Source organism: Mirounga leonina, unplaced genomic scaffold, assembly GCF_011800145.1.
Source record: "Mirounga leonina isolate KUSES-001 unplaced genomic scaffold, KU_Mleo_1.0 Mir_200, whole genome shotgun sequence".
Lineage (NCBI taxonomy): Eukaryota > Metazoa > Chordata > Mammalia > Carnivora > Phocidae > Mirounga > Mirounga leonina.
The window spans coordinates 2,298,704-2,326,384 of record NW_023270503.1 but is presented as its reverse complement, the minus strand read 5'-3'; the positions used below and the strand labels follow the sequence as shown (position 1 = coordinate 2,326,384).

The 27,681-nt window shown below is 53.3% G+C and overlaps 1 protein-coding gene and 1 long non-coding RNA gene across 2 annotated transcripts in view; one reads left to right on the top strand and one right to left on the bottom strand.

Annotated features, from left to right (window-relative positions):
* RPH3AL (rabphilin 3A like (without C2 domains)) overlaps positions 1-12,862 on the top strand; it is a 146,184-nt gene extending 133,322 nt beyond the window's left edge. The window contains 4 exon segments of the mRNA XM_035027607.1: positions 7,383-7,496; positions 10,032-10,147; positions 10,149-10,178; positions 11,693-12,862. Coding sequence (XP_034883498.1) covers positions 7,383-7,496; positions 10,032-10,147; positions 10,149-10,178; positions 11,693-11,740 — 308 coding nt within the window. The 3' untranslated portion in view covers positions 11,741-12,862.
* On the bottom strand, positions 1,188-18,274 carry LOC118025230. The gene is made up of 6 exons (XR_004683263.1): positions 18,127-18,274; positions 8,196-8,507; positions 7,869-8,062; positions 7,056-7,482; positions 6,265-6,452; positions 1,188-3,693 (listed from the first exon to the last, which is right to left on the bottom strand). It is a non-coding gene; the product is annotated as an uncharacterized LOC118025230 (long non-coding RNA).
* Between the last annotated feature and the right edge of the window lie 9,407 nt (positions 18,275-27,681).

Below are 27,681 nucleotides of genomic sequence, written 5' to 3'. Positions count from 1 at the left end.
CCCTGCTGATGTCCTTGGTGGCCGCCCGAAAGGGAGACCAAGGAAGAAGGCCCCCCTGGGTGCCACATGGTCACCCCGCCCTTCTGAGGTTGTCCTGTGATATCTCCACCTCACCATTGAGGAAATAAAGCTCAGGGCTGTCAGGCGGTTGGCAAGCAAAGGTCACCCAGATCTCCTGACTCCGGGGTCCAGGAAGGAGGGAGGCAGGCTCTGCCCCCTCAGGCTTCCCAGGATCCATCCCTGTGAGGACAGGTTCCCCTGGCCTTGAGGCCACCCATCTCCTTGTTCAGGCCTTGGAAGGAGTTTCCCAAACAAAGGAAGCACCTGTTCCTCTGGTCTGGCCTTGGATTTGAAAGAAGAGCAGGTTCTGTGTGAACAGTGCATCAGCCCCCCCCCCCACTACTTCCCCCCCAGGGCCCACCCACCCCATATCTGTGACAACCAGCCTCTGACCGCCCCTCCCCCCATCTGTCTCTGGCTCAGGCTGAGGCCACCAGCAGCCTGACTTGTCCCACTTGAGTGTCCTGCAAGGGGGAGGAGGCCACGAGGAGGCGCCTGCTGGGTCCACCCCTTCTGGAGATGGAGCTGGCTCGCCACCCCCTTGCTGACCACCGTCCAGTCCCAGCTGTCTCTGTTCACTGCTGTGTCCTCTCCTGGGGAGATATTCCCAGAAAGCAGGTATTTCCTGAGTGCCTGCTTGACCCAAAGCTCAGTGCTGGGGGCCAAGGAAAGGAACCAGATGCAGATTGAGACAGGGCCCCGCCCTCAAGTGGTTCCTGGGACAGCTGGGGAAATCAAGGCAGGCATTCATAGGAAAAAAAATGCAATGCCTGGCGGTGTGTGAGGGGCCAGAAGAGCTGCCCCAGCAGTCATGGGGAAATCGAGGAAGGGCCTGTCTCCCATCACTCTTTCCCCGGAGGCTGGAGACACTTTTTGGTAGAGGCACAATTTAGATGGGTTCCTGGAGGATGAACTGGAATCGAATTTTTAAAAATATTTACAGGCCTGCATAGCATTTTTTTTTTTAAGATTTTATTTATTTATTTGACAGAGACACAGCGAGAGAGGGAACACAAGCAGGGGGAGTGGGAGAGGGAGAAGCAGGCTTCCCGCGGAGCAGGCAGCCCAATGCGGGGCTCCATCCCAGGACCCTGGGATCATGACCTGAGCTGAAGGTAGACGCTTAACGACTGAGCCACCCAGGCGCCCCTCTGCATAGCATTTTGAACTTGCAGTGCCTTTTGTACTACTTGATCTTATTGCCTTGGGGTTGCTCCTGTCTGTGTTTCACATATGAGCAGATTGAGGCTCAGGGAGATGAAGGTCTCTGCCCAGGAGTGTCCAAGGCAGAGCCAGGGCCAGACCCCGGATGTGGGGAGGGAGCTAGAAGTCTCTCACGTTGCAGCGCCTGCCTCTGGCGGGAAAGGCCTGGAGAAAAACCCAGAAAGGGTGTGTTGGGGATACTGAGGAGGAACTGGCCCGCCTGGAGGGGAAGACTCCGAGGGAGCAGAGCTCAGAGGGGAGGACGAGGCCAGACTGCCGGGTGCCCTGCCTGCTGGGAGGGGAGGAAAGAGCAGAGGTCTCAGCAGGAGCTAGACCTCAGCTCAAATCCCAGCTCAGGCTGCAAATGGCCCCTGAAGCCATCTCGTGCCTCCAGCACAACCTAGGAATCCACGCCCCCCAGAGAAGGCAAGCCCGCCCCTGTGAGGTTGGCCCTGGCATCAAATGCTGTGACCCCAGAAGCCAGCCCTGCACCTCGTGGTGTGGGCCATGAGTTCAGGAGGAGCCCCTCAAGCAAAAAGCTCCTCCCATGTGCCAGACACCACCTGAGTTTCCTCGAGGATGCTCACAACAACCCAGAAAAGGATCCAGCAGAGCCAGTGCCCCTTCACCACCCCATACCTCCCCCCTGCAACCATCAAACAGAGCCTCAGACTTGGGAGGCGTCTCAGTGGGATTTCAGGCTGCAGGCCTGGCCCTCTCTGCAGGTGAGACAGCCCTCACCTGTCCCAGTGGGGACAATTCTGCCACTGCCCTCTGCAGCCTGGTAGGCAGGGTAAGGCTAATTGGGGATGTCTATGCATTCCCTGGGGCTTTATCATCTTCCCTTTACATTAAAAAAAAATTTATTTTGGTTTTAGTATGCAAAATTTTCCACCATCTGCCTTGCCTTGGCAGAATGTTTGCTGAAAATATCTCTCTTCCTCTCTAATTCCCATCGTTTCTGGGGGCTTTGGAAGCCTCCCAGGCTCACGGGCTGTCCTTGCGCCAGCAGGCAGATGTTGTGGCCCAGAAGTCACATCTCCCTACCTCTCAGCCAGAGAGGGACCCCGGGCACTCTCCGCTGATGAAACAGAGCCAACCTGAGGTTGAATCCTAGGGTTCAGGCCGAGTAGCTGTCCAGATTGGTCTCTCTGTGTGTGATAAAGCCCTGAGAGATGCCCAGGGTCACAAAGACAGGTGGTGGCAGAGAAGAGCCGGGAGCTAGGTCCCCCCGAATCCCAATGCAGTGCTGTGAGGTCAAGTGGCCAGCATCCTGCCTGTCACCTGGACCATCCCAGGCAAGGTGTCTTCACAGGACGGCAGCTGCTACATGTGTCCTTTGAGGCAGTCAGGAGAGACTTTCCAAAAGGGAAGACTTCCCCCCACCTTCATGTACCAAAACTCTTGAGTTTCCATGGTGACAGTCAAATTGCAAACCCATCTAAGAGTGAGCCAGGGAAAAAAAAAAAGAAAAGCTGGCCTCTCCCCAGAGAAGTGGGCATGGCTGGCGCTGGGGCTAGCCGCTGCTGAGGAGGAGAGCTGAGCAGAGTGGGGCAGCCCTTCTGGGGCATGATGGGAAAGTCTCAGGGATGCCAGCTCCCCAAGCAAGGGGTCCCGGGTCTCAGGCCGCTGGGGTGGGGGAGGCGCCCCCTCCTCCCTCCTGGCAGAGCCCAGGTGAGTCCATTTGGTGACTCCTCCTCCTTGGGAAGATGAGTGGGACAGTCTTCTCCCCAGTGTTTTCCCATCTTCGATCTGCAAAATCAGGCGTGGGCTGAATACAAGCACTCATCACTAAGCCATCCTAGACTGTCTTGGGGGGAATTAGAAGGGAGAAATCAGCCTTCAGATACACACAGTGTTTTGTTGAGGATGGAAGAGCAAGGGCCAAAAGATTGATGAGCCTCAAAGCTTCTTTAATAGACCTGGAAGATTCACGATCACAGCTGCTGGGCGACAAGAAAGGTGGCAATTGGCAATCTAATGGCAAATTAGCCAAGATGTGGGTTTTATGGTGACAGTCGGAGGGGGAGGAAGAAGAAAAACTTCTTCCATTGCTGCCGGAGAAAATGGTGTTTGCCCTGGGTCCTGCCCAGGGACATTCTCAGCAGGGTCTTCTTGGTGTGTTTCTTCCCCACTGACAGTAAATGCCAAGGCCAGGCATGGACACTGCCGGCTTCTTTCTTTCAAGTAGAGCTTATTACAGTGGATTAGAATGGGATTGGGTTTGCACTACAAAGACCTCTAAGCTGAGGCCTGGCCCCAGCTCAGAGTCACAGACACAATGAGCAGGGATGCTCGGGCAAGGGAGGGAGGCACAGGCCAAGGGGATGAGTCTTGTCGGTTGGCTGGTTCTCTGCCTTGTGACACCTTTGTGAGCTCAGTTGTCATCTGGAACTGTTCCCCCTTTGTGTGGCTGTGGGCATTTGGGGTCTGTAAAAGGAGATAAAGAACAAGTCAACCGCCTAAGTTGCCTAACTCGGGGAGGGCTTATTTTTTTCTGGAACTTGCACAACCTAGGCACGTGGGGACTAGACAGCATGGTGCCAGAACTTGGCCTCCAAGTTTGGGACGCTTGGGACAAGACCTGCTCCTCACAACAAAAGCTGTTCTCCCGGTGCAACATGGCACAGTCTTCTTGCAATTTAAGGTCACTCTGGGACCTGCGTGACCCAACACTGCGCATGGTGACAGATGACGGGCCAGAGAGGAGGGAGAAGGAGCAGGATAAACGAGCTTTTGCCACCGTAACCTGAGTCCCCGGGACACCCTCTCCCATCGGCTCCTTTGGAGCTCTTGGTATTTTGCAGCCTTAGTCACCTGCACAGTAGTGCGCAAGGACACAGGCATTGTTTCAGCCCTGGGGAGCTGCCTGTCCCCCACCCCCACTCCCCCTGCCCTTAGCCCCAGGCCCCCTCCCCTCTGGCCCCAGAATTATGAGGATCCTGCATATGGAAGGAAGAAGGAAGACTGAACATAGGGGAGACGAAAGAATGACTACATTGTGCATAAGCATCTCTGCTGGAGACGCGGGGAAGCCAGTTGGAGATCAATCCCAGCTCCCCTCAGGGACTCTGTTCTGCTTAACAGGCTGCCAGACCCCCTGCTGTGGGGGTGCACCACCCTCCCTGATTTCTTTGCAGCTGCCCCAGGGGAGACCCAGGGAGCTGCTCGCTGCCTCCTGCCCACCTCCCACACCGTTTGTCGGGGACCCCCAGGATTGGTGCTTAGTCCCCAAGTGAGTCAAAATATGTAAATGCTTATAAAACCAACACCCATGAGGTCCAGTCAGTTGACTCATAATCAAAGAAACCCGTCTGGGACCTGCAAAGCAATTGCAAAATAAATCAGGCCTTTGCACTTCTCAGATACTATGAAGGGGCATATGGACCTGAGCCCCTCTGAATCCCCAGCTCCTATTGATTCTACATCACAAAAGCCCACAAAGCCAAAGCAGAACTCTTTCCAGAAGGCCAGGAGGAAAAGAGAGCAGAAAAGGCAAAATCCTTGAGCAGCTAGAGGAAGGAAAAGCTGGGAACAATCACGTTAACATCACTGTCGCCCCACCCACGTGGGTCAGGCTGTGCAGGAGAAGTGCGCCAGCCTCATTAGTGGTGCGCTTTGGCCCCTGCCCCCCAGGAGCCCGGCAGTTTGCTGGGGGAAGGGCACACACACACACACACACTCTGAAAGCAGAGAGTGGCTGTAGCAGAATGCATAGGGCATCAGCCAGCCAGGTGCAGGTGATAGGGAAGGCTCCCTGGAGGAGATGTCCAAAAGGAGCCAGGAGAGGGGCACCTGGCTGGCTCAGTCAGTACAGCGTGCAGCTCTTGACCTCGGGGTTGAGTTCAAGCCCCATGTTGGGTGTAGAAATTACTTAAAAAATAAATCAATAAACAAAAAGCCAGGAGAAGAGCCGTGGCAGGGCATTCTGGGCAGTAGGAAGTGAGTTGCTGGAGGAGATACTGACCAGCAGTTTGGTAAGAACCCAGCCGTATGGAGAAGCCTGGGTAAGATTGTGCAGGATGGAGGTGCCTGGGTGGCTCAGTGGGTTCAGTGTCTGCCTTCTGCTCAGGTCATGATCTCAGGGTCCTGGGATCAAGACTCCTTGCTCAGCGGGGAATCTCCCTCTCCCTCTGCCGCTCCCAAGCTTGTGCTCGCGCTCTCTCAAATAAATAAAGGGTAGGCTAGGATTTGTGTGTTAGCTGGAGCATTCCCCTCTGTGCAGTGAGAGGTGCCCACAGGTGGGGCCCGGGTGGGAAGCTATTGAAGGAGTCCAGCCTGGAGACACTGAGGTCTTGAGCTAAGCAGGGGCTGCGACCATGGTGAGGAGGCCACTGATTGGAGAACCACTTAGGAGGCAAAGCTGGTGGGAAGTGGGCCTGAGGGAGAGAGAAGAGCCAAGCTGTCATCAGGGCTTCTTCCCCAAGCGCCCTGTGTGGTACCAGACGTTCTGCTATGGAAGCACAGGGTGGAGAATCTCCTAGAGCTGGAACGGATGGCCAGCTCCATCCCTCTGGTTGCCAAGTTCTGTGACCTGTGACTCCCTTTGCTGAAAGGTGACACAGGCTGAAGGCACAAAGACTTTCCAGAAGGCCCTAGATTGAGGTAGAAGCTCCGTGGCCTGGGTCCTGCCCCTGTTGCTCCTGTACCCCAGTGGATTTCCCTACCTGACCAGACTCTCCTTCCTGCAGAGCTCCGACGCTGGCTCCGGATCCTCCTCTGCACACTGCTCCACGAGGGGCCTGGCCCATCACTTGAAGCCTCTTAGCTTAGCCACCCTTGGCATAGATTGATTGGATTTCCGATCTCGTCTGCCACCCCCACGGGTCCCTGGGGCACGGGGCTGATGGGTAGTAGTGCTGTCTGGGCAGCTGGCCCCGTGCCGGGCAGAGTGCCCAACAGCTCCTCCCCTCCCTCAGGACCCGGCACTTTGCACTCCCCGGCAAGGCACACGGATGCACACCCCATCCACCGAATCAGTCCCCTGTGAGAGCTGCTTACCCGTGATCCCAGACCGTCCTGTGCTGTCGTACTTGGTATTAGAGTGACATCACTTAATTAAATGTTATGTAAACTGATGAAAAGAGCCAGGAAGGACAGAGTTGTTTTCATTAAAACCAGCACTTCCGAAAGTCTTGAGAGAAGCTACTTGCTTAAAAAAGCTATTGAATCAGGTGTGGGCAGGACAACTGTAAAAAGCAGGAGAAAGAAATGGAAAAGCAGAGAAGGATCCTCCACTCATCCCACTTTGCTTGCGTCTCTAAGCTGTGCTCCAGTTTAGAGACCCTGCCCCTGGGGATCACAGACACGGCAATATGGACGCAGCTTAGACATGAAAGACCCTGTGGGCCTGATCTCAAGCAACACCCAAGCCCTCCATGAAAACATGGGTGAATGGATGTACATTTCTATGCTGACAGTTAAAACAGAATGTTTAATCTATGAATATATCCTGTGTTATGACTCCCACTGTTGACCCACCAGCCAAATATAGGTCCCGTTTAGTCCAGAAAAGAAGGTTTCTACCACAGCGGGTGTTCACCAGGAGAGCTCCCTGTCCTCCCCTCTCCTGGGACTCCAACCCCATCAGTCTGGCTCCCATCTGCATTCACAAGGCCCCACTGCACATGACTGGATGAACTGGGATGAGCGCCCAGGCCTGCTGGCTCCCAGTTCATTTCTTCCAGTAAAATCAGAGTGGTTGCAGACACGGGGTGTAGAGCCAGTCTGCCGCGGTGGGTACCCCCAGCCCTCACACTTACCACCTCGGGCAAGTGCCTTGGCTTCCTCACCTGTAAAATGAGCGCAACCCTGTCTGCCAGGGTTGTTCTGAAGCTTCAGCGAGCTAGCACATGTCAAGTGCCTGGAGTGCTTTATAAGGGTTGGCGAGGACCGGAAATTTTGTACCTGTGATGTGCCTTGTTCCAAGGTAAAACGGCATTGCCTCGCACCCTGAGCATTGCCAGGTGCCAGCCTCAGAACAGTTGTCCTGCACCCAAGGGGGTAATCAGCCGCTTTGTTCCGGCAGAGGGGAGGCCTGCCCCAGCCCCTCTATCCCACATGCCTGCTGGTAGTGACTGGTAGGGGTAACCTCCGGTGCTGGTGTCTTTTCTTTCCAGTGGTTTCCAGTGACAGTGACAGTGACTCGGATCTCAGCTCCTCTAGCCTGGAGGACAGGCTTCTTCTGACGGGGGTCAGGGAGCCCAAAGGTGCCAAGCCCTATGGGGAGGCAGGTAAGCAGAGCAAGGATGCTGCTTGTTCCCGAAGGGCCCGCCCCCCCACACACACCCCGTGCAGATGGCGTGGCTGCTTCCTCCAATTGTGGCTCCCCAGCTGGTGTTGACGGGAGGGGGAGGGGTGCTAAGCATTAGCACCACTGCAGAGTGGGACAGAAAGGAGGCCCAGATGGATGTGCAGGGGTGGAGGGGGGAGGGCAGATCTAGCGCACCTGCCTGCACACCTGGAATTCCTCCTGAGGCTCCCTGTGAGCATCCCCTGGATGAGATTTTGTCTCGTGAATGATGAGAACTGTGAACGTCAGGTAGGAAGTTCCTTGGGCTTGCTCAGCTCTTCCGTGAAACCATGGTGGGGCCCTGAATACATACCTTGACCTCTTGGGCCTCTCTTTCCCTCTATTTAGCACAGATGGGATGGAGCAGGTGGTCCCCCAAAGTGTCTTAGAGTTTGAGCTCTCCTCTGTGACCTTGTCTTATGGATGAGAGTTAACGGGACCTGGAGGCTGGTGCAGAGAAGGCCTGGGGGCACATTTTTCTTTCCTTTAAACACACAAAGGGCCTTCCTGGGAAAAGGACCAAATCATTCAGTTACTCCAGAGGTTAGAACTGGGGTATTTGAAAAACATTTCAGGGAGGCTGATTTTAGTGCATAAGCAGAGAGCTTTATAATAACTATCCCGGCCTGGAAGGACATACCTCGGGGTGCTGTTCTGGGACCAAGGCGGGGTGATCTGCCGGAGCTGACACGGAAGGAATTCCCGGTGGGGATGGCAGTTCAGGCTAGATCAGAGATGGCAACTGCCCGGCACACGTACTTCCGCTTCCACTCCTGTGCCCATGGCAGACATTACAAGCTGATCGCAGTACTCTCCCACAGAGCCTGACGTGGCCTCAGAATCCTTCTCAGCACAGTTTTCCAAGTGGTCAGTATCAGTAGGTGGAGACCACGCAGGACATGACACGGGTTTCTGGACTAGATGATCTGTTAGGCCTCTCAGCCTAAGGATTCTTAGAAAAGTATAAAGGAAACTCACCTGCCTGCCTTGGTTTCCAGGGCAGCTTTTACATGCCCCCCTGCTCCCCACAGAGCTCTTGAACCCTCCCTCACACCAGCTCTCAGCTATGACCAGGGGGGTGTGGGAGATAGGAAAAGATGGAGCCAGTATTTCAGGCCCTGCCTCTGCACTCTTGGCTCAGCTCGGCTCAGTAACAGCTATACCTGAGGAAAGATTCCTTAGTTAATAAATAAAGGCAGCAATTAATAACCCCATTGGGAGGGTGCCTGGGTGGCTCAGTTGGTTAGGCGTCTGCCTTCGGCTCAGGTCATGATCCTGGAGTCCGGGGATCGAGTCCGCATTGGGCTCCCTGCTGGGCGGGGAGTCTGCTTCTCCCTGTGACTCTCCCCCCTTTCATGTGCTCTCTCTCTCTCTCTCATTCTTTCTCTCTCAAATAAATAACTAAAATCTTTTAAAAATAACCCCATGGGGGGGCACCTGGGGGCTCAGTCAATTGGGCGTCTGCCTTTGGCTCATGATCTCAGGCTCCTGGGATCGAGCCCCTTGTCAGGCTCCATGCTCATTGGGGAGTCGGCTTCTCCCTCTCCCTCCACCCCTCCACCCTTCACTCGTGCTCTCTCTCACTCGTGCTCTCTCTCTCAAATAAATAAAATCTTAAAAAAAAAAACACATTGGGGCACCTGGCTGGCTCAGTCCGTAGAGCATGTGACTCCTGATCTCAGGGTCAAGTTCAAGCCCCACATTGGTGTAGAGACTACCTAAATAAACATTTTTAAAAATTTCATTGGGTTAATGGAGATATACACCCTTCTCCCTCATTCTGTGAAGGCAGGAAAAACCCCTCCTCGTTGATGGTTTTCATGTTGGTGACTTGTTCTTTACTGAACTGACTTGAAGGCCTATGCAGTGACCTTCATATATCCTAGACCAGTGAGCATTGCTCAGAGGGTAGGATCTCTTGAGAACATGGCAGCCATGTGGGGGCAGCAGGTAAGGGGCTCTGAGCAGACAATCCCGTAGATACCTACTACAGTTCCAAGTGAGAAGATTTTATTTTCTTATCTATCTGTTTATTTTTTTTTCAATATATTGATTTATTTATTTTTAGATTTTATTTATTTATTTGACAGAGAGACACAGCGAGAGAGGGAACGCAAGCAGGGGGAGTGGGAGAGGGAGAAGCAGGCTTCCCGCGGAGCAGGAAGCCCGATGCAGGGCTTGATCCCAGGACCCCTGGATCATGACCTGAGCCAAAGGCAGACGCTTAACGACTGAGCCACCCAGGCACCCCGCTATCTGTTTATTTTTAAGTAGACCATGCTCAGCGTGGAGCCCAACACGAGGCTCGAACTCAAGACCGTGAGATCAAGACCTGAGCTGAGATCAAGAGTCAGACGCTCAACTGAGCCACCCAGACGCCCCCCAAATGAGAAGATTTTAGATCAGCTCCTTATCAGGCTGAGATCATCCTTGTCTCAGTTCAAGGTCCAAAGAGCCCACACATGGTCTCTTGCAGGTGGCAGCATGGAGTCCCCCAAGATGGGCCCCACCCGCTGGCCCAGCCACCTCATGGGGAGCCAGAACAGCCTGGCCAGTGAGACCAGGACCAGCTCTGCAGACCCGCAGCCGGGCACCCCACCCTGGCAAGACCCAAAGAGCCCCGGTGAGTACCAAGCTGCCCTTCTAACCCACCCAGCTCTCCCTCTTCTGCTTCCCCATGGTCCTCTTCCCTCACTCAATCCGCCCAAACTGGAGAGTGCTAGTGATGTTTGCAATTCTGTTTACTGAGTGCTGTGCCGGGCACTGGGGGATCCGATGTGAGCCAGACCCCACCCCTGCCTGCAATGAATAGAGAGAGAGACCCCAGATAATCATGGGAACCACCCCATCCATTCTTAGTAATCATAATGATGGTTCTTACCAACCTCTGCTTTGTGAAACGTGTCATCTTTCAAAGCATCCCATCTCCAGTAGCCTTAGTAACTCCTGTTTCAAGAGTACCTACTGCACCAGGCCACCCAGTCCTCACCAAGCCCAACTGTGTGCTCAGCCCGAGCAGGTAGGAGACAGTCCTTGGCCTTCAGAAAGGTCACCTACCTACCACCACCTACCATGTGGCTGAAGAAGCCGCATCAACTCACCCAGAACAGCCCAGACCTGAATCAGCGGGAGAATCCAGGACCACTGCAGCTGGCTGCATGGAGCCTTGCCTGCCCTTGCACCTCTGAGGGCCACCTGCGTTCTATTGGAGCAGTAGATGGGTGTGGAAACCAAGGGCAAGAACCCAAGCTCCACCCTGCTGTGCCCACTGTCCCTACCTGGCCAACTTGGGAGCATCATGCAATGGGGGTTGTCAGGGTGAAGGACCTCAGTTCTGCCCCCAGTCTCCTTCAAGAAAGAAGCCCCAGCTGGACTTGGCATCTCTGGGCCAGGGCCTGTGGGCATGCGGCGCATGCATGGATCAGCACAGCAGCTGACCCCCACCCCCCACCAGTAGGCTTTGTGTGCTGGCAGCCCCCCCACGGGGAAGCCTTGTGGGAGCTCTCACCCACTCTTTGTCTTCCCTCCTCCCCTTTCTCCTGCCTCGATGGTGCCAAGAAGCTGCAGGGCAGAGCATTTGAGAGGCCACGGGTGAGCAGGTCTCTGGGAGAGGGAGGCCCTGTGGCCGTGTATGTGGAGTGGATCCTCTCCCCCACTTCTGGCTTCCTGAAATCCCCCTCAGGGGACAGTTTGGAATCAACCATGTTTTAATCCCAGCCCTGCCACCCACAGACATGTGAACTTGGGCAAACCATCAGATTCAACCATGTGAAATTGCCTTTTTATAGATCAAAAATAGTCAGATATTGGCATCAATATGACTCAACCTAATATTTGAAGTCTCTGCACCCAGTTCCATTATTGCTAAAATGGGGACCACACTGTGTTCCTTGTGGGTTGGGGGGAGGGTGAAGTGCAACATTCTTGTGGAGTGCCAACCCTAAGTAGGTCTTCAGCAAATATCCGGTAACAGGAGAGGCCATGTGGCCCAGTGCATAGAAGGGGTCCCAGGGCTTATGAAACAAGCTGAGGGAAGTTTTCTATTCCCACACCATTCCCAAAGTTCAGGCTGTCGCTGGGGAGGGACCCCGCCTCTGCTCACCCTATAGTGGCTTTTTTTTTCCCTATCCCCTAAAGGCAAAAGGCACACCTGGGCAATTCCCCGCTGCTGACACGGCCTCCTAAGGCCCCGTTTGCCTGCCCTGGCAGAGACACGTTTGGTGCATGGAGCAGACTTTCCAGTGGAAGAGTTTGAGAGAGAAAGAAAACTGGGAGGGTCTGGTGAGCAAGCAATCTGGAGCCCTCAGCTGGTTGGACGTGACCTCTGACTCAACAAACCAATGTTTGGGGGGCTGAGTCTCCTTCCCCCCACTCAGTGCCTTTCTGCCCCTTCTCTCCTGGGAGCCCTCCCTCCAGCCCCCACCACAGCCATCCCACTCAGCCATGACCTTTATTTATTGTCCCTCCCCCGCACCCTCCCCCAGTCCACCTCCATGTTCATTTTAAGTTTGCTCTTGTCTTGGGTTGGGCCAGAAAAGCCTGCAGACCCACATTATGGGGCGCTCCCATATGCACTGCAGTTCTGGAGGGCACTGGGCTGGGCTTTGTCCATATTTGGATTAATGGAAGAAGAACCCAACCCTGAGCATTGCCCTTCAAAGCTGAGCTTGGCCCCTAGAGATAAGCAGTGGGTCCTAGAATGTGCGGGATGAGTAGCTCGTCCACCCTTCCCTCTGCCGAGGGCTCTGAAAGCTGGAGCAGCATCCTCCCCTTGCTCGAGACTGGCTCAGGAGCTGTTGTCAAAACCTGGCCCTTGCTTGGGTTTCTTGGAACCCCTGGGACAGCCTCCCCAGGTTCTGCTCAGCCTCTCCCCAGCTTATGGAGCCAGGAGGGGCTCTGGTGGATACCATGAATTCACTCATTGAAGAGCAGCATTCCGCTGCATCCCCAGCTGGGGTGCAAGGCTCCCCTAAGCCTTTAATTCACTTCTCTTCAGTAAGTTCGGTTTGGCATGAAAAATAATTAATTTAGAGTGTGAGCAGATGCTTCTGGAAAACCCTTCCCTGAAGACAGAGATTGAGAGAGAGAGTGTGTGTGTGTGTGTGTATTGGTGTCCGCATCTGTCCATCCTGCCACTCTCCCACTGTCCCCCACACCTGGTCCTGGAAGGGCCTTCTCTCTGGGCTCTCAGGCCCCCACCATTAGGCTTTTTGCCCTTGCCACTGGCAGATGGTAAAAAGACTGACTGTTTCCCTGTGACAAGTTATGCTTCAGAATTGTAACAATAAAGATTAGAATTTGCATTGAGTCAGTGTGTTGGTCCAAAGACCACAGTCGCTTGTGTTTCTGAGATGCATCGATAGAGAAATGGATGGAAAAGAATGCAGTCTGTTGATCGCAGGAGCACTCCCTAAGCCATGGTGAAAGGAATGAGCTCGATCTCTGTGTGGTAGAACTCACAAACCTCATGTTAAATGGAAAAACAAGGCCATTTATGCTTAGAAAAAAATTTAAGTATACATGCAAATAATCAAAATGAATTGTACGAACTTCTATGCACAGGTGTGAAAATGCTTGTAAAATGGACAGGGGCTTGTGGTTCAATACAGTGGACTGGACACATTTGTATTTCCTCTGCGCCCCCCCAAGCCCCTTTAGGATGACCTGAAAGAATGAAATGGCATAAGTTACAAAGCCGTAGAGAGGAGAGGGATGGCGGCGGAGAGGAGAGGTCTGGAAACTGGGAGACAGAAGAGTATACCTCGTTCAGTGTCAGCTTCCCTAGCTCCCCAAAATGTCTCCAAGGGAGAAAGCCAGCCATGAACAAGCCCATTTGCTTTGCAGAACCCACCAAATTCTCAGAACTTGGAGGGGCCAGATGTCCCTAATACGGAAGTTAGGATGGGTATGAAAATAGTATTGGTGGGAAGAAGTTAGATCCCCAGGTCCCTCTTCGCAGCCCACACGGCCCTTCCCTGACCCTGGTAGACCCTAGTAGACCCAGGTTTACTGCTGGCCAAGGGTGAACTAGAAGGATTTGGTACTGGGGACCCCAAGCCCAGCCAAAGGCTACAATAAGGCAGTGGTTAATGGAGAGACCCTCTGCCCCCTCCCTGGCTAACAGCTGGCTTATTCTCCATCCACCTGCCCCCGAGGCAAGATGTTATTCAGCCTGTCACTGGGGAACTGACTGAAGAGAGAAGACTGAGAGATCCTAAGGTTGGTGATTCCCCCTTCTCTGCCCAGTCTCCCACCCCCCCCCCCCCCCTGGGCCCCCCCCCCCCCCCCCGCCCCCTGTCCACAAGCCCTGCCCGCATGTACTATTTCTAGTAGCTTCGCTGTGTGGTACTCAGCTGGAACAGCCGAAGGCGCCAACAGTTGACCTAAACCAACAAACCAAAAACAGAGGTTCCAAGACACAGGAGAAAGGAGTGAGGGAACAACCCTCCGAAGATATTCACCCATGAAACAGGAAAAGAATGTTAGTTAGTTATAGAGAGAGAGAAAGAGAAAGCAAGCAAGTGGGGGGAGGGGCAGAGGGGAGAGGGAAAATCTTTTTTTTTTAAATAAAGATTTATTTATATATTTTAGAGAGAGATGGAGCAGGAGGACCAGTGAGGGGAGAGGGAGGGAGAATCCTCAAGCAGACTCCGTGCTGAACACAGAAGCCCATGCAGGGGGCTCAATCTCATGACCCTGAGATCATGACCTGAACTGAAATCAAGAGTGTTACTTTTAAAAAAAGAGGTAAAAAGGAAGTGTCAAAGTCTCTTGAAAATTAAAAATATAATAGCAGAATTTAAAAATGCATTAGAGGGGCGCCTGGGTGGCTCAGTCCATTGGGCGTCTGCCTTCAGCTCAGGTCATGATCCCAGGGGCCTGGGGTCGAGCCCCACGTCAGGCTCCCTGCTCAGCGGGGAAGCCTGCTTCTCCCTCTGCCCCTCCCCCTGCTTGTGCTTTCTTTCTATCTCTGTCAAATAAATAAAGTCTTTAAAAAACAAATTTAAAAAATAAATAAAAATGCCTTAGAAGGGATGGAAGGTGAGAGAAGAATCTCCCAGGAAGTAAAACACAAGAAGAGATGTAAGCGTATGAGGAAAAAGTCAAGAAAATTGGACAACCCAAAGGTAAGACCCATAGGCCTTTCAAACCAAGAAACAAAATAAAGGGGAGAAAATTGTTGGAGAAATTATCTCCATCACCTGAGATCTTGTTGAAACAGGCTCTTGCTCGCGGGGCCTGGGCCAGGGGCTGCGAGTGTACGTGTAACCAGCTGTTGGCTGGAGGACCACACTCGGAGTACCACCGGTGTGGGCCGGGGGTAGTCACCACTGGCCAGGCATCGGAATTACCTGGGGGGTTTTACAAGCATATCATACCCGACACCCTCCCCCCCCCCCCCCCCCGAGATTGTGGTTTCATCAATTTGGGGCTCAGCCTTGACATTAGGATTCTGCAAACCTCCACACATGACTCCCATGTGCTTGCAGAAGCAAGAAGCATTTTCATACAGAAGCTCCTCCGAGTGGGCTCCAGGAGAGGTGTACAGAGCATTGAGAGCAGTACCTTTTTATTAGCCAAAAACTGGAAACCCCCTACGTAGCATCGACAGAAGAATAGCTACATAAGCGCTGATACAGTGTAGTCAAACAATGGAATGTGCTGGTGGAAATGAGTGGGTACTTTCAGCGTAGATGACTCTCATGAACAGCCACGGGCAAAGAAACAGATGGCAGAAAAATACATGCTTTATGACACCGTCTATATCTAGATTTTAGAACGGGGAGAAATGACATATTAACATATATTTTATGCAGCGAAAGAATAAAGAAATGCACAGGAAGGGTAAACAACAGATCTCCAGGCACATCTCGAGAAGAGGGGGCCGGCTAAGGAGGGGTTTCGACGTGTTGGTGATGTTTTAATGTCACTGATGGATAGATGGTTTTGCAACATTTATATCGTAATATCTCATTATATATTATATTTGCATTATTTTTATAGGTCTGAAATCCTTCAAAATAAAACCATTTAAGGAACTATAGCAAGCCTTCTTATCATAAAGTTTCAGGATCCCAGGATTAAAAATCCTAAAGGGAAAAAAGAAAAAAAGCAACAAGTCACATACCAAGGATCAGGGATGTTAAATGGCATTGAAATTCTCAAAGCAGATTTTTAAAAAAGATTTTATTTATTTATCAGAGAGAGCACAAGCAGGGGGAGCATCAGGCAGAGGGAGAAGCAGGCTCCCCGCAGAGCAAGGAGCCCGATGTGGGACTCGACCCCAGGACCCCGGGATCATGACCTGAGCCGAAGGCAGACAACCAACTGAGCCACCCAGGCGCCCCCTTGAAATTCTTAATAATTTTGAACAAGGGTCCATATTCTCATTCTGCACTGGGCCCTGCAAATTATGTGGCTGGTCGTGGCTGGCTCGAATGTTCTTCCTGGGTGCACACTCTGTAAGTATGGCCAGATCCTCCACCAAGGCCTGATGAAGAGAGTCCTTAAACTCTCCACCTGGGCTGGAGGCCAGAGCCCCTGACAGGGAACGTGGGACACAGGTCCTCATCCTGGCCCTGCGGCCAGGCCTCTGCCTTTGTCACTCGCCATCTATGAGACGGGGAATGGAACTCAATAGAGAGGTTTCTAAGTGTGTCCCCCAGAGCTCCCTGGGGGGGGGGGGGGCACAGGAAGTCCCAGGGGGCTGCCAACATAGGGGCTCCCCTTTGACCTGTTCTCTCTGCTTCAGTCACAGCAGGAAGGAGGCAGAGATGGCTAGAAAGTGACCTGTCTCGATCCCCTCCCCCGGGCTGCCCACCCAAGCACTCTGCCTCTCGGGAGGGAGGAGAAGCCTCCAGCATGAGGCTACCAGGTGGAGGGCCCAGCTGTGGGAGAGGTGCTCCAGGTACCAGCCAGAAACCCTTGCCAGGGGAGATAGACCCCCCACACACACACACACACATGCTCACACTAGCGCACACAGACACAGAAAGATTCGACTGTTTACAAACTGCGTGACCAGTTGGTTCAAACTGCTCATCCAAAGAGCCAGCAAAGGCTCTTCCACACAGGAGAGGGATGAGACCAAAGGAAAACCCCGCACTGGCCTTGCCCAGACCGCAGACAGCCAGGGCTCCGACCTGCACGCACCCAGCCGCACCCCTGGGCTGCCTGTGCAGAAGGCCAAGGAGAGCGTGGTCACCCCATCAATACCGTGGAGCTGGGGAGGGGAGAGGTGGGTGGGAGCTGGAGGAGCCCCAGGAGACCCGGACTAGCCTCCAGCCAGACAGGCGAGCTCCCAGGAGACCCCAGGATGTCGGCAGCGTCCCCAGTGCCAATTACTGGAGAAATAATTCAGCGTGCTCACCCCCTGCCTCTCAGCAGACACTCTTTGGGGACATTTTAAGACTGACTGTACTTGCTGAGCCGCTGACAAGTGAAGCCTCTCCCTCACTCCCTCCCGCCTTCTGACTGCCATCTCTCCACCTCTCTGTCCAGGCTCATTCACGGTTCAGGAGGGAAAGGGAACAGAAGGCTAAGAGTTGTCATTCTGCCCCCCGCACAGAGCCGGGACTCTGCTTCCAGATGGGGTGGGCAGGGCTGGGTTCCCTAGGGTCCGTCCACCCCACCCGCTCCTTCAAGGCAGAGGCAGTGTCTTATTCATCCCTGGTTAGCTGTCAAGAGATATTGCCGATTGCTAGATGCGTAGCCTGGCAGGTGGATGAGTGGGCAGACGGGGGATGGAGGGAGGGAGGCAGAGAGGGATGGAACAGAGCCCAAACGTGGCCTTTCCCGATGCTTAGGGCTTTCCAAGTCTAAACGGATGACTCAGCACCAGTCCCTATGAAGCACAGCTGCTAATATCTGGGTAGTTGGCCCCGCAAGTCCTCCTGGGGAGGAACTTTGTTTAGGAAAATACTTTTAAAGGCTGATCACAGAGGATCGCGAGAACCCACTTCACCAGGGGACCAAGGCCACACAAAAGATATCAGAAGTGAACAGGTCTTCAGAGAAGGGAGAGAGGTGAGAGAGTGAAACCAGAGAGATGGGGACATCCCTGACTGCACGTGGCACGTGGCGTGCCATGTCCCATTGGATGCCCTTGGATACCCGCAGCAATAGAAGCCACTCCTCACCCCACGCTGACCGTCCCCAGGGTCACCTGCATGCCCAGATGCTTATGCAGATGGATTTGGGTGAAGAAGGGCCTGAATTTCACATCTGAATCTCTGTGGTTCAAAAGCTTGAATATGGAAACTGAAGCCCGCCCCCCAACAGAGAGTTAGCCAAAGCAAGATCTCAGAGCCCCAGTGAGCTGATGCTCAGGATTAGGCAGGAACCTGGGCAAAGGCTCTGGCCCTCCCCAGGGCACTGGAGCGGGCTCTGAGGGCTCCTGTCCCGGACCTGAGGACTGTGGAGACCACAGCCACCATGACCGCCCATCCCAGTCTCCCCAAAACTAAGGGGCGTCCCAGGATGCAGGATGCAAGTGCCCAAACCAGCAAAGTTCCCAGGCCGGTTGGGAAGAGCCCATCTCCATAAACAGCTGACATCTGGGTCACACGTACCACGGCTGGCGGCTAGACGACACTCTTCACACACTTCCCCTCCGTTAGTCCTCACGACACTGGGAGGACGACATTATTCCTCCCACTCTGCGGATGAAAAAACTGAGGTTGGGAGACGGTAAGCAGTTGACACAAGATAACACAGCCAGCAGGGGGCGGAGCGAGGGCGTGCACCGGAGGCCCCTGCTCTTAAGTGATGTGCTCACGTCCATGGTCTCCTGAGGATGCTCACCTTGCGGAAAACCGCAAGCAGCCTCCTCAAGCAGCCTCACTCCGCGCCCTGGTCCAGGGCCATGGTCTCATTTTCTGGAACCATCCCCACTCCTGCCGGTGGCTTTGCCTCCCTTGGGCCCCCTAGCTGTGGCTCCCAGAAGGTCTCCGCCACCCCCAGCCCTCGGCCAGCAGGGCCCTGCAGAACTCCACCAGGACTCACCTCTGCAGAAGAACCAAGAAGCCCTCCCCGCTCCCTGCCCTGGTTTGTATCCTCAGCCCCATCCCCCTGTATCCCACGCCCTGTCCCCCCACCTGACAGCAGCACCTCCTTCATCCGCTCCGAGAGTGGGAAGCGGCGTTTCCCGCCCGGCCCGGGGATTTCCAAGCTGGGAATTCAAACAGCTCAGCACGGAATAGGCTCAAACAGAGTCAGCTAATGGAAATAACAAGATGATAAATTATTCCAGGGAAAGAGCGATTTTCCTTATACCCTGCTTGACTCAGAAAACACTGTGATCACAGTAGAAATTGGAGCTGTCAGAGCTGGTATCTGGGGAAAGAGAAATGAAAGCATTCTCCTTTCTGCTGTCAGTACAGCCCCGGGGGTGAGAGAGAATGTGAGGTCAAGCCCAGGCTGGGCCCGAGCAGGCATGTCCTCCTTGGAAGCTCCAAGCAGCAGAACCTGCCATCAGCTGGCTGAGGAGGCTGGGGAGTCAAGGGCAGAGAGCCCAGGCCCTGGAGATAGGCGAGGCTGGGTTCTCTTCTCAGCTCTGGCACGAGCTGGCTGTGTGATCTTAGGCAGATAACTCAACCTCTCTGAGACTCAGTCTCCTGGAGATAACAATCATGATGACTACATGAAATAGTGTCTGGCACATGCTTCAAACCTTGCCTCGTTCGTGGTAGGGGCAGTAAATGCCCTGACTTACCCACTCTTTCTGGGTATGCCCACTCCCCAGGATCAGAGGGGGCACAGAATAGCTACTGGGCTCTGGGGGCAAGCTCCGTCAGGGGAGGACAGGAAGTGCAATTGGATCTATGATCCTGGGGTACCAGGCCCGCCCAAGGGCCAGCTCCCAGGGGGAAGCTCATGCCCATGCCCAACACTGCTAATTTCGGGGGGCGGAGGAGTAAGGGGGTTGCCCAGACCGACCCCTCGCCTCCTGCCAGCCAAGGCACTCACCCTGTGGTGCTCTCCACTCTCCCTGAAGCTTCCAGATAACCGAAATTCATCCTTTCCCTTGTGAGTTGGGGTCTTGGTTTGGTTTTATGATTGCTTTTTAGCCAGTTTTATGGAAACCTTCCTGAGATGTCTTAGGAGCACCTTTTTCTCCAGATCAACATATAAGTGTCTTGTCAATTTTGCTTGACGACTCAGGGTGCTGTGGAAAGGAGACGTCCCTGCCCCCACACTAAACGACCCTGGGCTGTTGGGGTGTGGACTTTCCCCTGAATGCTCCTGTTAGCTGGCAGGCCCCCCACTGTCCTCCCAGCTGCCTTTGGAACCTGCTGGCCACTGCTCCTGGGGCTGGCGCAAGGGAGATAAACAAGTTTTACCAAATCATTGTTCTTAATTTGCAGTGAGGCCAAAGCTTGGGCTCCGAACTGAGCTCTGTTCTAAAGACTTTTTTTTTTTTTTTTTTTTTTTTTTATTGTTCAGAGGCCTTTGATTCCTTCACTTCCCCAGAACTGGCTGAGTTCCCGGAGTTGAGGTTGCCTTGAAGTCTGACTGCTGAAGGAGAAAAAGAGTTTCCGTCCATTTTGTTGTTAACTCAATTCAGAGTCTGAGCTGGTAACATAAAAATTCCAAACATCCTGGATAGCCTTTCCTAAACTAGGTTGTTTTGGCAAATACAGATATGAAACCGGGGAGGACAGAACAAAAGAAGTCCCAGATGTGGGCTGAGGTATGCCAAGTGGGGATCACCCCAAAGAGGCCCAAACTTTAGGGGGGCCACAAGCCAGAAAAATCTCCCCCGGATTTGGGGGTTGGCATGCAGTTGCCCACATTTTTATCTTGCCACGTAAGAATATAAAATCATAACCGCCATATAAGTTCATTCTCATTTCAGAAAAGAAAGGAAAAAGAATCAAGAAAAAGGCCATCTTTTTCAAATTAAGTGGATTTAACTTTGTAAAAAAACAAACTCACTATGTGGTTCTCTGCTTTTCCTCTTTTGCCATGGGGGGAAAACCTTCATCATGAACCTGTCAGCTGACCAGCTTTTGCAAAGCCCCAGGCGGGATCAAGACTTGGGAGCTGGATACCAGAACTCCTGGGTCCGGGTCCGGGGAAACCCCCGTGCTGTTGTGTGGGAGGGGGCTGGGTATTCCTGGCCCCTCTGGAGCAGAGACACAGCCCGGCTTTGCATCCAGAGCTCACCTCTTGTTAGTTGTAGGATGCTGCAGAAGACGCGGGTGCCTCAGTTTCCCATCTAAAATGGCAGCAGGGGGGTGCCTGGGTGGCTCAGTTATTAAGCGTCTGCCTTCGGCTCGGGTCGTGATCCCAGGGTCCTGGGATCGAGCCCCGCATCGGGCTCCCCGCTCAGCGGGAAGCCTGCTTCTCCCTCTCCCACTCCCCCTGCTCATGTTCCCTCTCTCGCTGTGTCTCTCTCTGTCAAATAAATAAAATCTTAAAAAAAATAAAAGAAAATGGCAGCAGGAACCATGCACACCTCGTGGGCCCGGGATGAAGCCACATATCTGGCACCCAGTGCTTGCTCACTCAGTGTTTTTGTTTTGTTTTGTTTTGTTTTGTTTTTAAAGATTTTATTTATTTATTTGACAGAGAGAGACACAGTGAGAGAGGGAACAGAAGCAGGGGGAGCAGGAGAGGGAGAAGCAGGCCTCCCGCCGAGCAGGGAGCCCGATGCGGGGCTCGATCCCAGGACCCTGGGATCATGACCCGAGCCGAAGGCAGACGCTTAACGAACGACTAAGCCACCCAGGCGCCCCTGCTCACTCAGTGTTTGCTGGTGCCTTTTCAGTGGGGCTCCCACGGTTCTGTGCAGGTCTGTGTATGTTCAAATGAGTCCAGGGACAGGAGGGATCTTCGGGGACAGAAAGCATCCAGGCCAGGGAGCAGAGACACAGTGGATCGGACCCCTGGCAACGCAAGGCTGGGCTGGCCCTATGGCTCCAGCCACTCAGTGAAGTCTCCAGAGATCATACCCAGCTCCGTTTCCCAGGTGCTGAAATTTTATTTAACAAAGGCCCTCGCAGACACGGGGCAGAAGAGGGGGCTGTGGGTACAGAGGTGGGGCTGAAACCCCCACTCCCACCCCCCCCACACACACTCTGACATTCTCTCCTGAACACTGATGTGTGAGTGTGAGCATGGGTGTGTGCACCTGTCCGGGCGGGTGCAGATGTGTGCACAAACCTGTACATGCACGTGGTCACTGTATGAGTGCGCGTGTGCATGCACAGATGCAGGTAGGTACGTGTGTCCTTGGTATATGCAGGAGCACAAAGGAATTTAAAAGTTGGTTCTGACCTCTCTCTCTCCCTTTCCACCTGTTCTCCCCTTCCTTTTTCACCCTTTCTCCCTTTCCAGTAATAAAAAAAGACAAGCTGCAGAGGGGACTAGAAGAGGGCCAGGGAACCTGGGAGTCACACGGACCTGGGTCTGAATCCCGGCTCTGCCAGTCCCCATCCCAAGCCTCAGCGTCGCACCGGTGGGATTAGAGTGTTTGCCTGCCAGGCTGTACCGCGGGCGAGTGAGCGCATTCGGAACAGCCGGCAGTGGGCCTGGGGCGTCGCAGGCCCTGGGCTCAGGAGGCTGGGTTCACAGCCTGTTCTGTAGGTTTCTGGCAGGGTGAGCTTGGGCAGTTTCTCGCCCTCTCTGTGCCCTGTGTGTCTCTTGCCGGGGCTGTGAGGGCTAAGTGAGTGATGTACGGAATGCTCTCAGACCGGTGCTTGGCACACAGTGGTAGCTTTATAAGGGCAGCTATTAAAATGTGTATGAGGGCGCCTGGGTGGCTCAGTTGGTTAAGTGACTGCCTTCGGCTCAGGTCATGATCCCGGAGTCCCGGGATCGAGTCCCACATCGGGCTCCCTGCTCGGCAAGGAGCCTGCTTCTCCCTCTAACCCTCCCCCCTCTCATGTACTCTCTCTCTCTCTCAAATAAATAAATAAAATCTTTTTAAAAAAATGTGTATGAAGAAGCATTTAGAGAAAAAGAAAAACCAAAAAAGCATTTAGACTTTTCAGGAGGGATGGAACTGTTCTAATATTAGATTGTGCTGATGGTTGCGCCACCCTGTAAATTAACTAAAAATCATTAAGTCGTACGCTTAAAACGGGTAAGTTTTATAGTATATAAATTATACCTCAATAAAGCTGTTTTTTTAATAAAGCATTCAGAGCCGAGTTGCAGAATAATACATGCAGTATTTGTGAAGTTTTAAACTGTGTAAAACAATACTTCTCTAATACAAATATGCATAGTAAAAATATCAAAGGCAGCCCGGGGGGAGGGGGTCCACGTCAGCTTCGTAATTATGCTTGCCTCCCCCCCCCCAGGGTGGGCATGGGACCCAGGAAAGGAAAGTTTTATCTGTGATATTTTACGGTATTGGTATTTTTAAAAGACTGGGAATCCAGGCCACGGTGTCACAGAAACCAGAGAACAAAATGGCAGGGGAAGCGGGCGAGTGAAGGACCCACACTGGAGGCTTGGCGTCTGGAGGTCACTTCCTTATTTCGAGACTTCTGGGCTGAAATGTGATTACGCATCGCGCTTTGGGCAATTTTCAAGGTTATGATTCACTTTTTTTTTTAAAGTTAAGAACCCTCTCCAAAAAAAGATGAAAATGTTCTTTTTGTTGAGAATGCTTTTGGGTTTGTTATGTTAATCTCTATACTCTATACTCTTACGTATTGAAATTCAAAATAGTTAAAACAAGATAATGGCCTGCCTTGCAGGCTGGGGTGAGGGTTGTAGAGGGTAAGGAGCCTCCTCTGGGACTACAGACTGAAGCACGTGGGCTGAGGTGGGGGGGGTCAGGCCTGGAGCATTGCCTTGGTCCTCCCTCCTCAACCAGGGTGGCCCTGGGGTTGCCTCAGTCCCCATGGGGGCAGCTGGGCTGCAGCGGCCCCTCAGCCTGCTTCCCCCCCCAACCCTGCCCCTGGCTCCCAGACGCCCTGAGCACTGGCAGACAGTTGGCAAAGGGGCCTCAGACAGCCTCCCTGATTTACCAGGCTCTCCACGTCTCCTGGCTGATGGATGACCTGTGCTTTCCCTCTCTCCTCCCTCTAAATGCCTCTGTCTCCAAGGCCACCCGCCCAGAGTGGGAGCGCGTGCGCAGGCGGGGAGGAGCTGGGCAGCCTGGCAGGGCCTCTGTGGGCCTTCCCTGCCTCCTTCCATCCAGCAGCCCTGCCTGTAACCTCGAGGTCTCGCCCACAGCCAGAGCTAGGCCTGGCTGGCCGGGGACTGCCTAGGTGCTCAGATCCCTCCCCTTTGACCACTGTGAATTGAGCTCCACCAGCCAAGGGCCAGGCTCAGTGCTAGATCCCTGCCCCCAGGGAGCTCCCAGACAATAAACAATAAACAGGACCTGAACACTGCCTCTTTGGGAGGGTTGTCAGGCCTCTCTAAGAGACAGTCTTGAGTTGAGATTTAAAAGTTGAGAATGAGCCACACAGGGAGTGATTTGGTGCAAGAATATTTTGGAAAAGGAGCTGGCTAGGTACCCCTGGGTGGTTCAGTCGGTTAAGAGACTGACTTCGGCTCAGGTCATGATCTCTGGGTCCTGGGATGGAGTCCCGTGTGGGGCTCTCACTCAGCGTGGAGTCTGCTTGTCTTTCTGCCCCTCCCCCTGCTCGTGGTGTGCGTGCTCTCTCTCCCTCTCTCTCTCAAATAAATAAATAAAATCTTGAAAGAGAAAGAAAGAAAGAAAGAAAGAAAAAGAAAAGAAAGAAAGAAAAGAAAGAATGAAAGAAAGAAAGAAAGAAAGAAAGAAAGAAAGAAAGAAAGAAAGAAAGAAAGAAAGAAAGAAAGAAAGAAAGAAAAGAAAGAAAGGAAGGAAGAAAAGGAGCTGACCAGTACAAATGCTCTGAGGCAAGCCCATGCTTCTGTTCAGGGGCGTGCAGACAGGGGAGGTATGGAGTCTCAAGCCCCATCCCCGACACAAAGTTACTGGATGACCTTGGACAGGTTGGGTCACCTCTCAGGACCTCACTTTCCATGTTAGTAAAGATGGGCCAGGCTTGTGATTCCCAGGCTCCACTCTGGGCCTACAGCCTGGGCTCCCTGGGGGTGAGTCCTGAGAACCTCCCAGGGGGTTCAAAATCACCTCAAGTAAGACCCCATACCTCGAGGGCCACAAAGATGGAGCAGTCTTGTCCAGGTCCTCAAGAAATTTGACACCATGGGGAGACAGACTCTTCAACTAAAATCACAAGCTGTGTGACAAGCCCCATCATGGTGTCACAGACATGGCCACAAGGGGGCTACTGTGGGAAGAACACCTGAGTAGGGCGTGGAGGGCAGCACAGGAACGAGCTGGCAGGTCAGGGAGGGGTGAAGGCAGCAGGCGGAGGCGTGGCGGCCCCACCAGTGGGTGTGATTGAGTCCCAGCCTGTGCAGTGGGACAGGCTCCAGAGGAGCTGGAAGAACGCTTCACTGTCCCCGACTCTTTGACTCTAAATACAGATGCCAAGTGCTCTACACACTCGCCCAGAAGGCAGGCAGAACCAGTGGGTTGGCAGCATCCAGGGGCGGTGTGACACTCAGCAGGGCAACAGGCCTCCACCCTCCACCCCGTGGACCCCCTGCACCCCTGAAGCTCCAGCCAGCTCAACCACAAACAGTTCTGCAAACAGCCATACTCTCCCACCCCCCCTTTAGTGCGGACTGACCGTGGCCCCTGCAAGGACCCCTCCCCCCTCCTCCACTGCCTTTGTGGGCTGTCTCTTTCTCAGCCTTGGGTTTCAGAGACCCAGAAGCTAGGGTGGGGGGGCAGAGCTGCCACTGCTAACCCCACTCCCCTACCCAGACGCTGGGCTCTCTCAGGAGGGCTGGGGGTGAGCCCTGTAGGAGTGTGGGCCCCAGGGCAGGTGTCCCATGAATGGGGAGGATGGACCCAGAGCTGGCAAATAGCATGGAGGACGTTAAGCAAACCTCATCCAGCCTCAACATCCCCTCACACACTTGCAAAGAGCTGTGCTCAGTTACCTTCAGCTTAAATATGTGTGGCCAACTTGGACTGTCGATGGGAGTTGGGGGAATACTGTCACTGTCACAGCCGGGGTGACAGAGCTGAACACATCGGGGCTGGTGATGGTCAAGGGCACGGATTCTGGAACCAAACTGCCTGGGCTCAAATGTTGGTTCTGGCTCTTTTTAGCTGTGAGACATTGGCCAATGGACTCAACCTCGTGGACTTAATGAAAACTATTTTATTGTAATAATTATATGTTTCTGTCAATGCGCAGTAGAGAAATATAACCAGCACACCGATTTCTGTCACCGATTCTATTGTGAGGACAAAGCTAAGCCGAAGATTTAAAGCAGTTTTAAAGCAAGTTGATTTTTAAAGAAAAATATAAAGTAAATAATGCAGGTCACAGTTGAGAGGCTGGCTCTTAGGTGACAGAGCTTAGGGACTGCTAATTTAGGGGCCTACTTGGCTCTGCTCTGGGCTTTCACAGGGGGCCAATGGTTTTCAAACTGTCCTTCAGATCCTGGGACCCCCAGAAGGCTGGGCAGGTGGAGATCCATGGCCTCTCGGGCGACAGAGTGGTCAGTAGCTGCAGGGGACCATGAAGGAAGCTACTCTGCCCTGGGAGCTAGGCACCCCCACATCTGGTGTCTGATCCCACACCCTGTCTGGGCTGCAGATGTGGTTTAGGAACTAGCATGGCCACAGGGCATGGCAGGGCCCAGGGTGAGGCCATAGGGGATGGGGGCCAAAATGAGGCTACTGGGAAGGTGGTTGGCAGTTAAGGGGTCCATGACTGGGTCCGCGGGAAGGACATGGGGAGGATCATGTATGTGTTGATGGAGGCTGGGATGCAGCATGGTGGTAGGAGCCTCAGAGGGATTTGGGGGAACTCCACTGCCAAGGGATGGAGCAAGGTGCTGAAATGGTGGGGGAGGCCCAGGTCATCAGAAGTCTTATTCACAGAGCAGCAAGAATCTCTGAGACATAGGGACAGGGATGAGAGGGAAGCCAGCAGTGGGAAGAAGCGTGCAGCTAGGGAAGCTTAGAGATGCATGGGCACTCAGGCCCCCAGGTCGATGGGGACAGGAGTCCTGCTGGAGTGTTAGGCAGTGCTCAGCCAAGGTGAGGCCTCAGGAGCTGCCCCCTCTGCCCAGGGGAGGACCTGGGAAGTCAGAGCGCCCTCCGGTGGAGAGTCCTGTCTTGGTGGGTCCAGGGGCTGGCTCCTGGCTCCCACCATCCCAGCCATGGAGCCGGGATTAGGACTTGCCTTCAGCGCTGGAAATACAGACAGTGACGTTTTAAATAATTACAATTTTTTAATTGAGGTATAATTTACATATATTTGTGTAGGGGTACAACATCATGATTCGATATTTGCATATATTGTGAGCTGATCAACATAGTAAGTCTAGTTAACATCCATCACCACAGTTATCTTTTTTTTTCTCGTGACGAGAACTTTTAAGATCTGCTCTTGGGGCAGCTGGGTGGCTCAGTCGGTAAGTGTCTGATTCTTTTTTTTTTTTTTAAGATTTTTATTTATTTATTTGAGAGAGAGAATGAGATAGAGAGAGCATGAGAGGAGGGAGGGTCAGAGGGAGAAGCAGACTCCCTGCCAAGCAGGGAGCCCGACGCGGGACTCGATCCCGGGACTCCAGGATCATGACCTGAGCCGAAGGCAGTCGCTTAACCAACTGAGCCACCCAGGCGCCCCAAGTGTCTGATTCTTGATCTCAGCTCAGATCTTGATCTCAGGGTGGTGGGTTCAAGCCCAGAGGTATCTTACGCACATATGAAAATATACATGTATGTATGTGTCCTCTTATTCGTATACTGTTTATGCCTCTTTTTTTAAATTTTTTTAATTATTTTTTTTTAATTCATGAAAGTCAGAGAGAGAGAGAGAGGCAGAGGCAGAGAGAGAGAAGCAGGCTCCCCGCCTAGCAGGGAGCCCGATGTAGGACTCGATCCCAGGACCCTGGGATCATGACCTGAGCCGAAGGCAGACGCTTAACCATCTGAGCCACCCAGGCGCCCCTCTTTATGCCTCTTTTTTAATTTAACTGTACCTCTGAGGCGAAAAGGTTTTTAGTGCCTCAGAATATCAATGGATCTTCCATATCAGGACTCATAAGCTGCCTTGTGCTTCCTGATGGCTGCACATTATTCCACCACA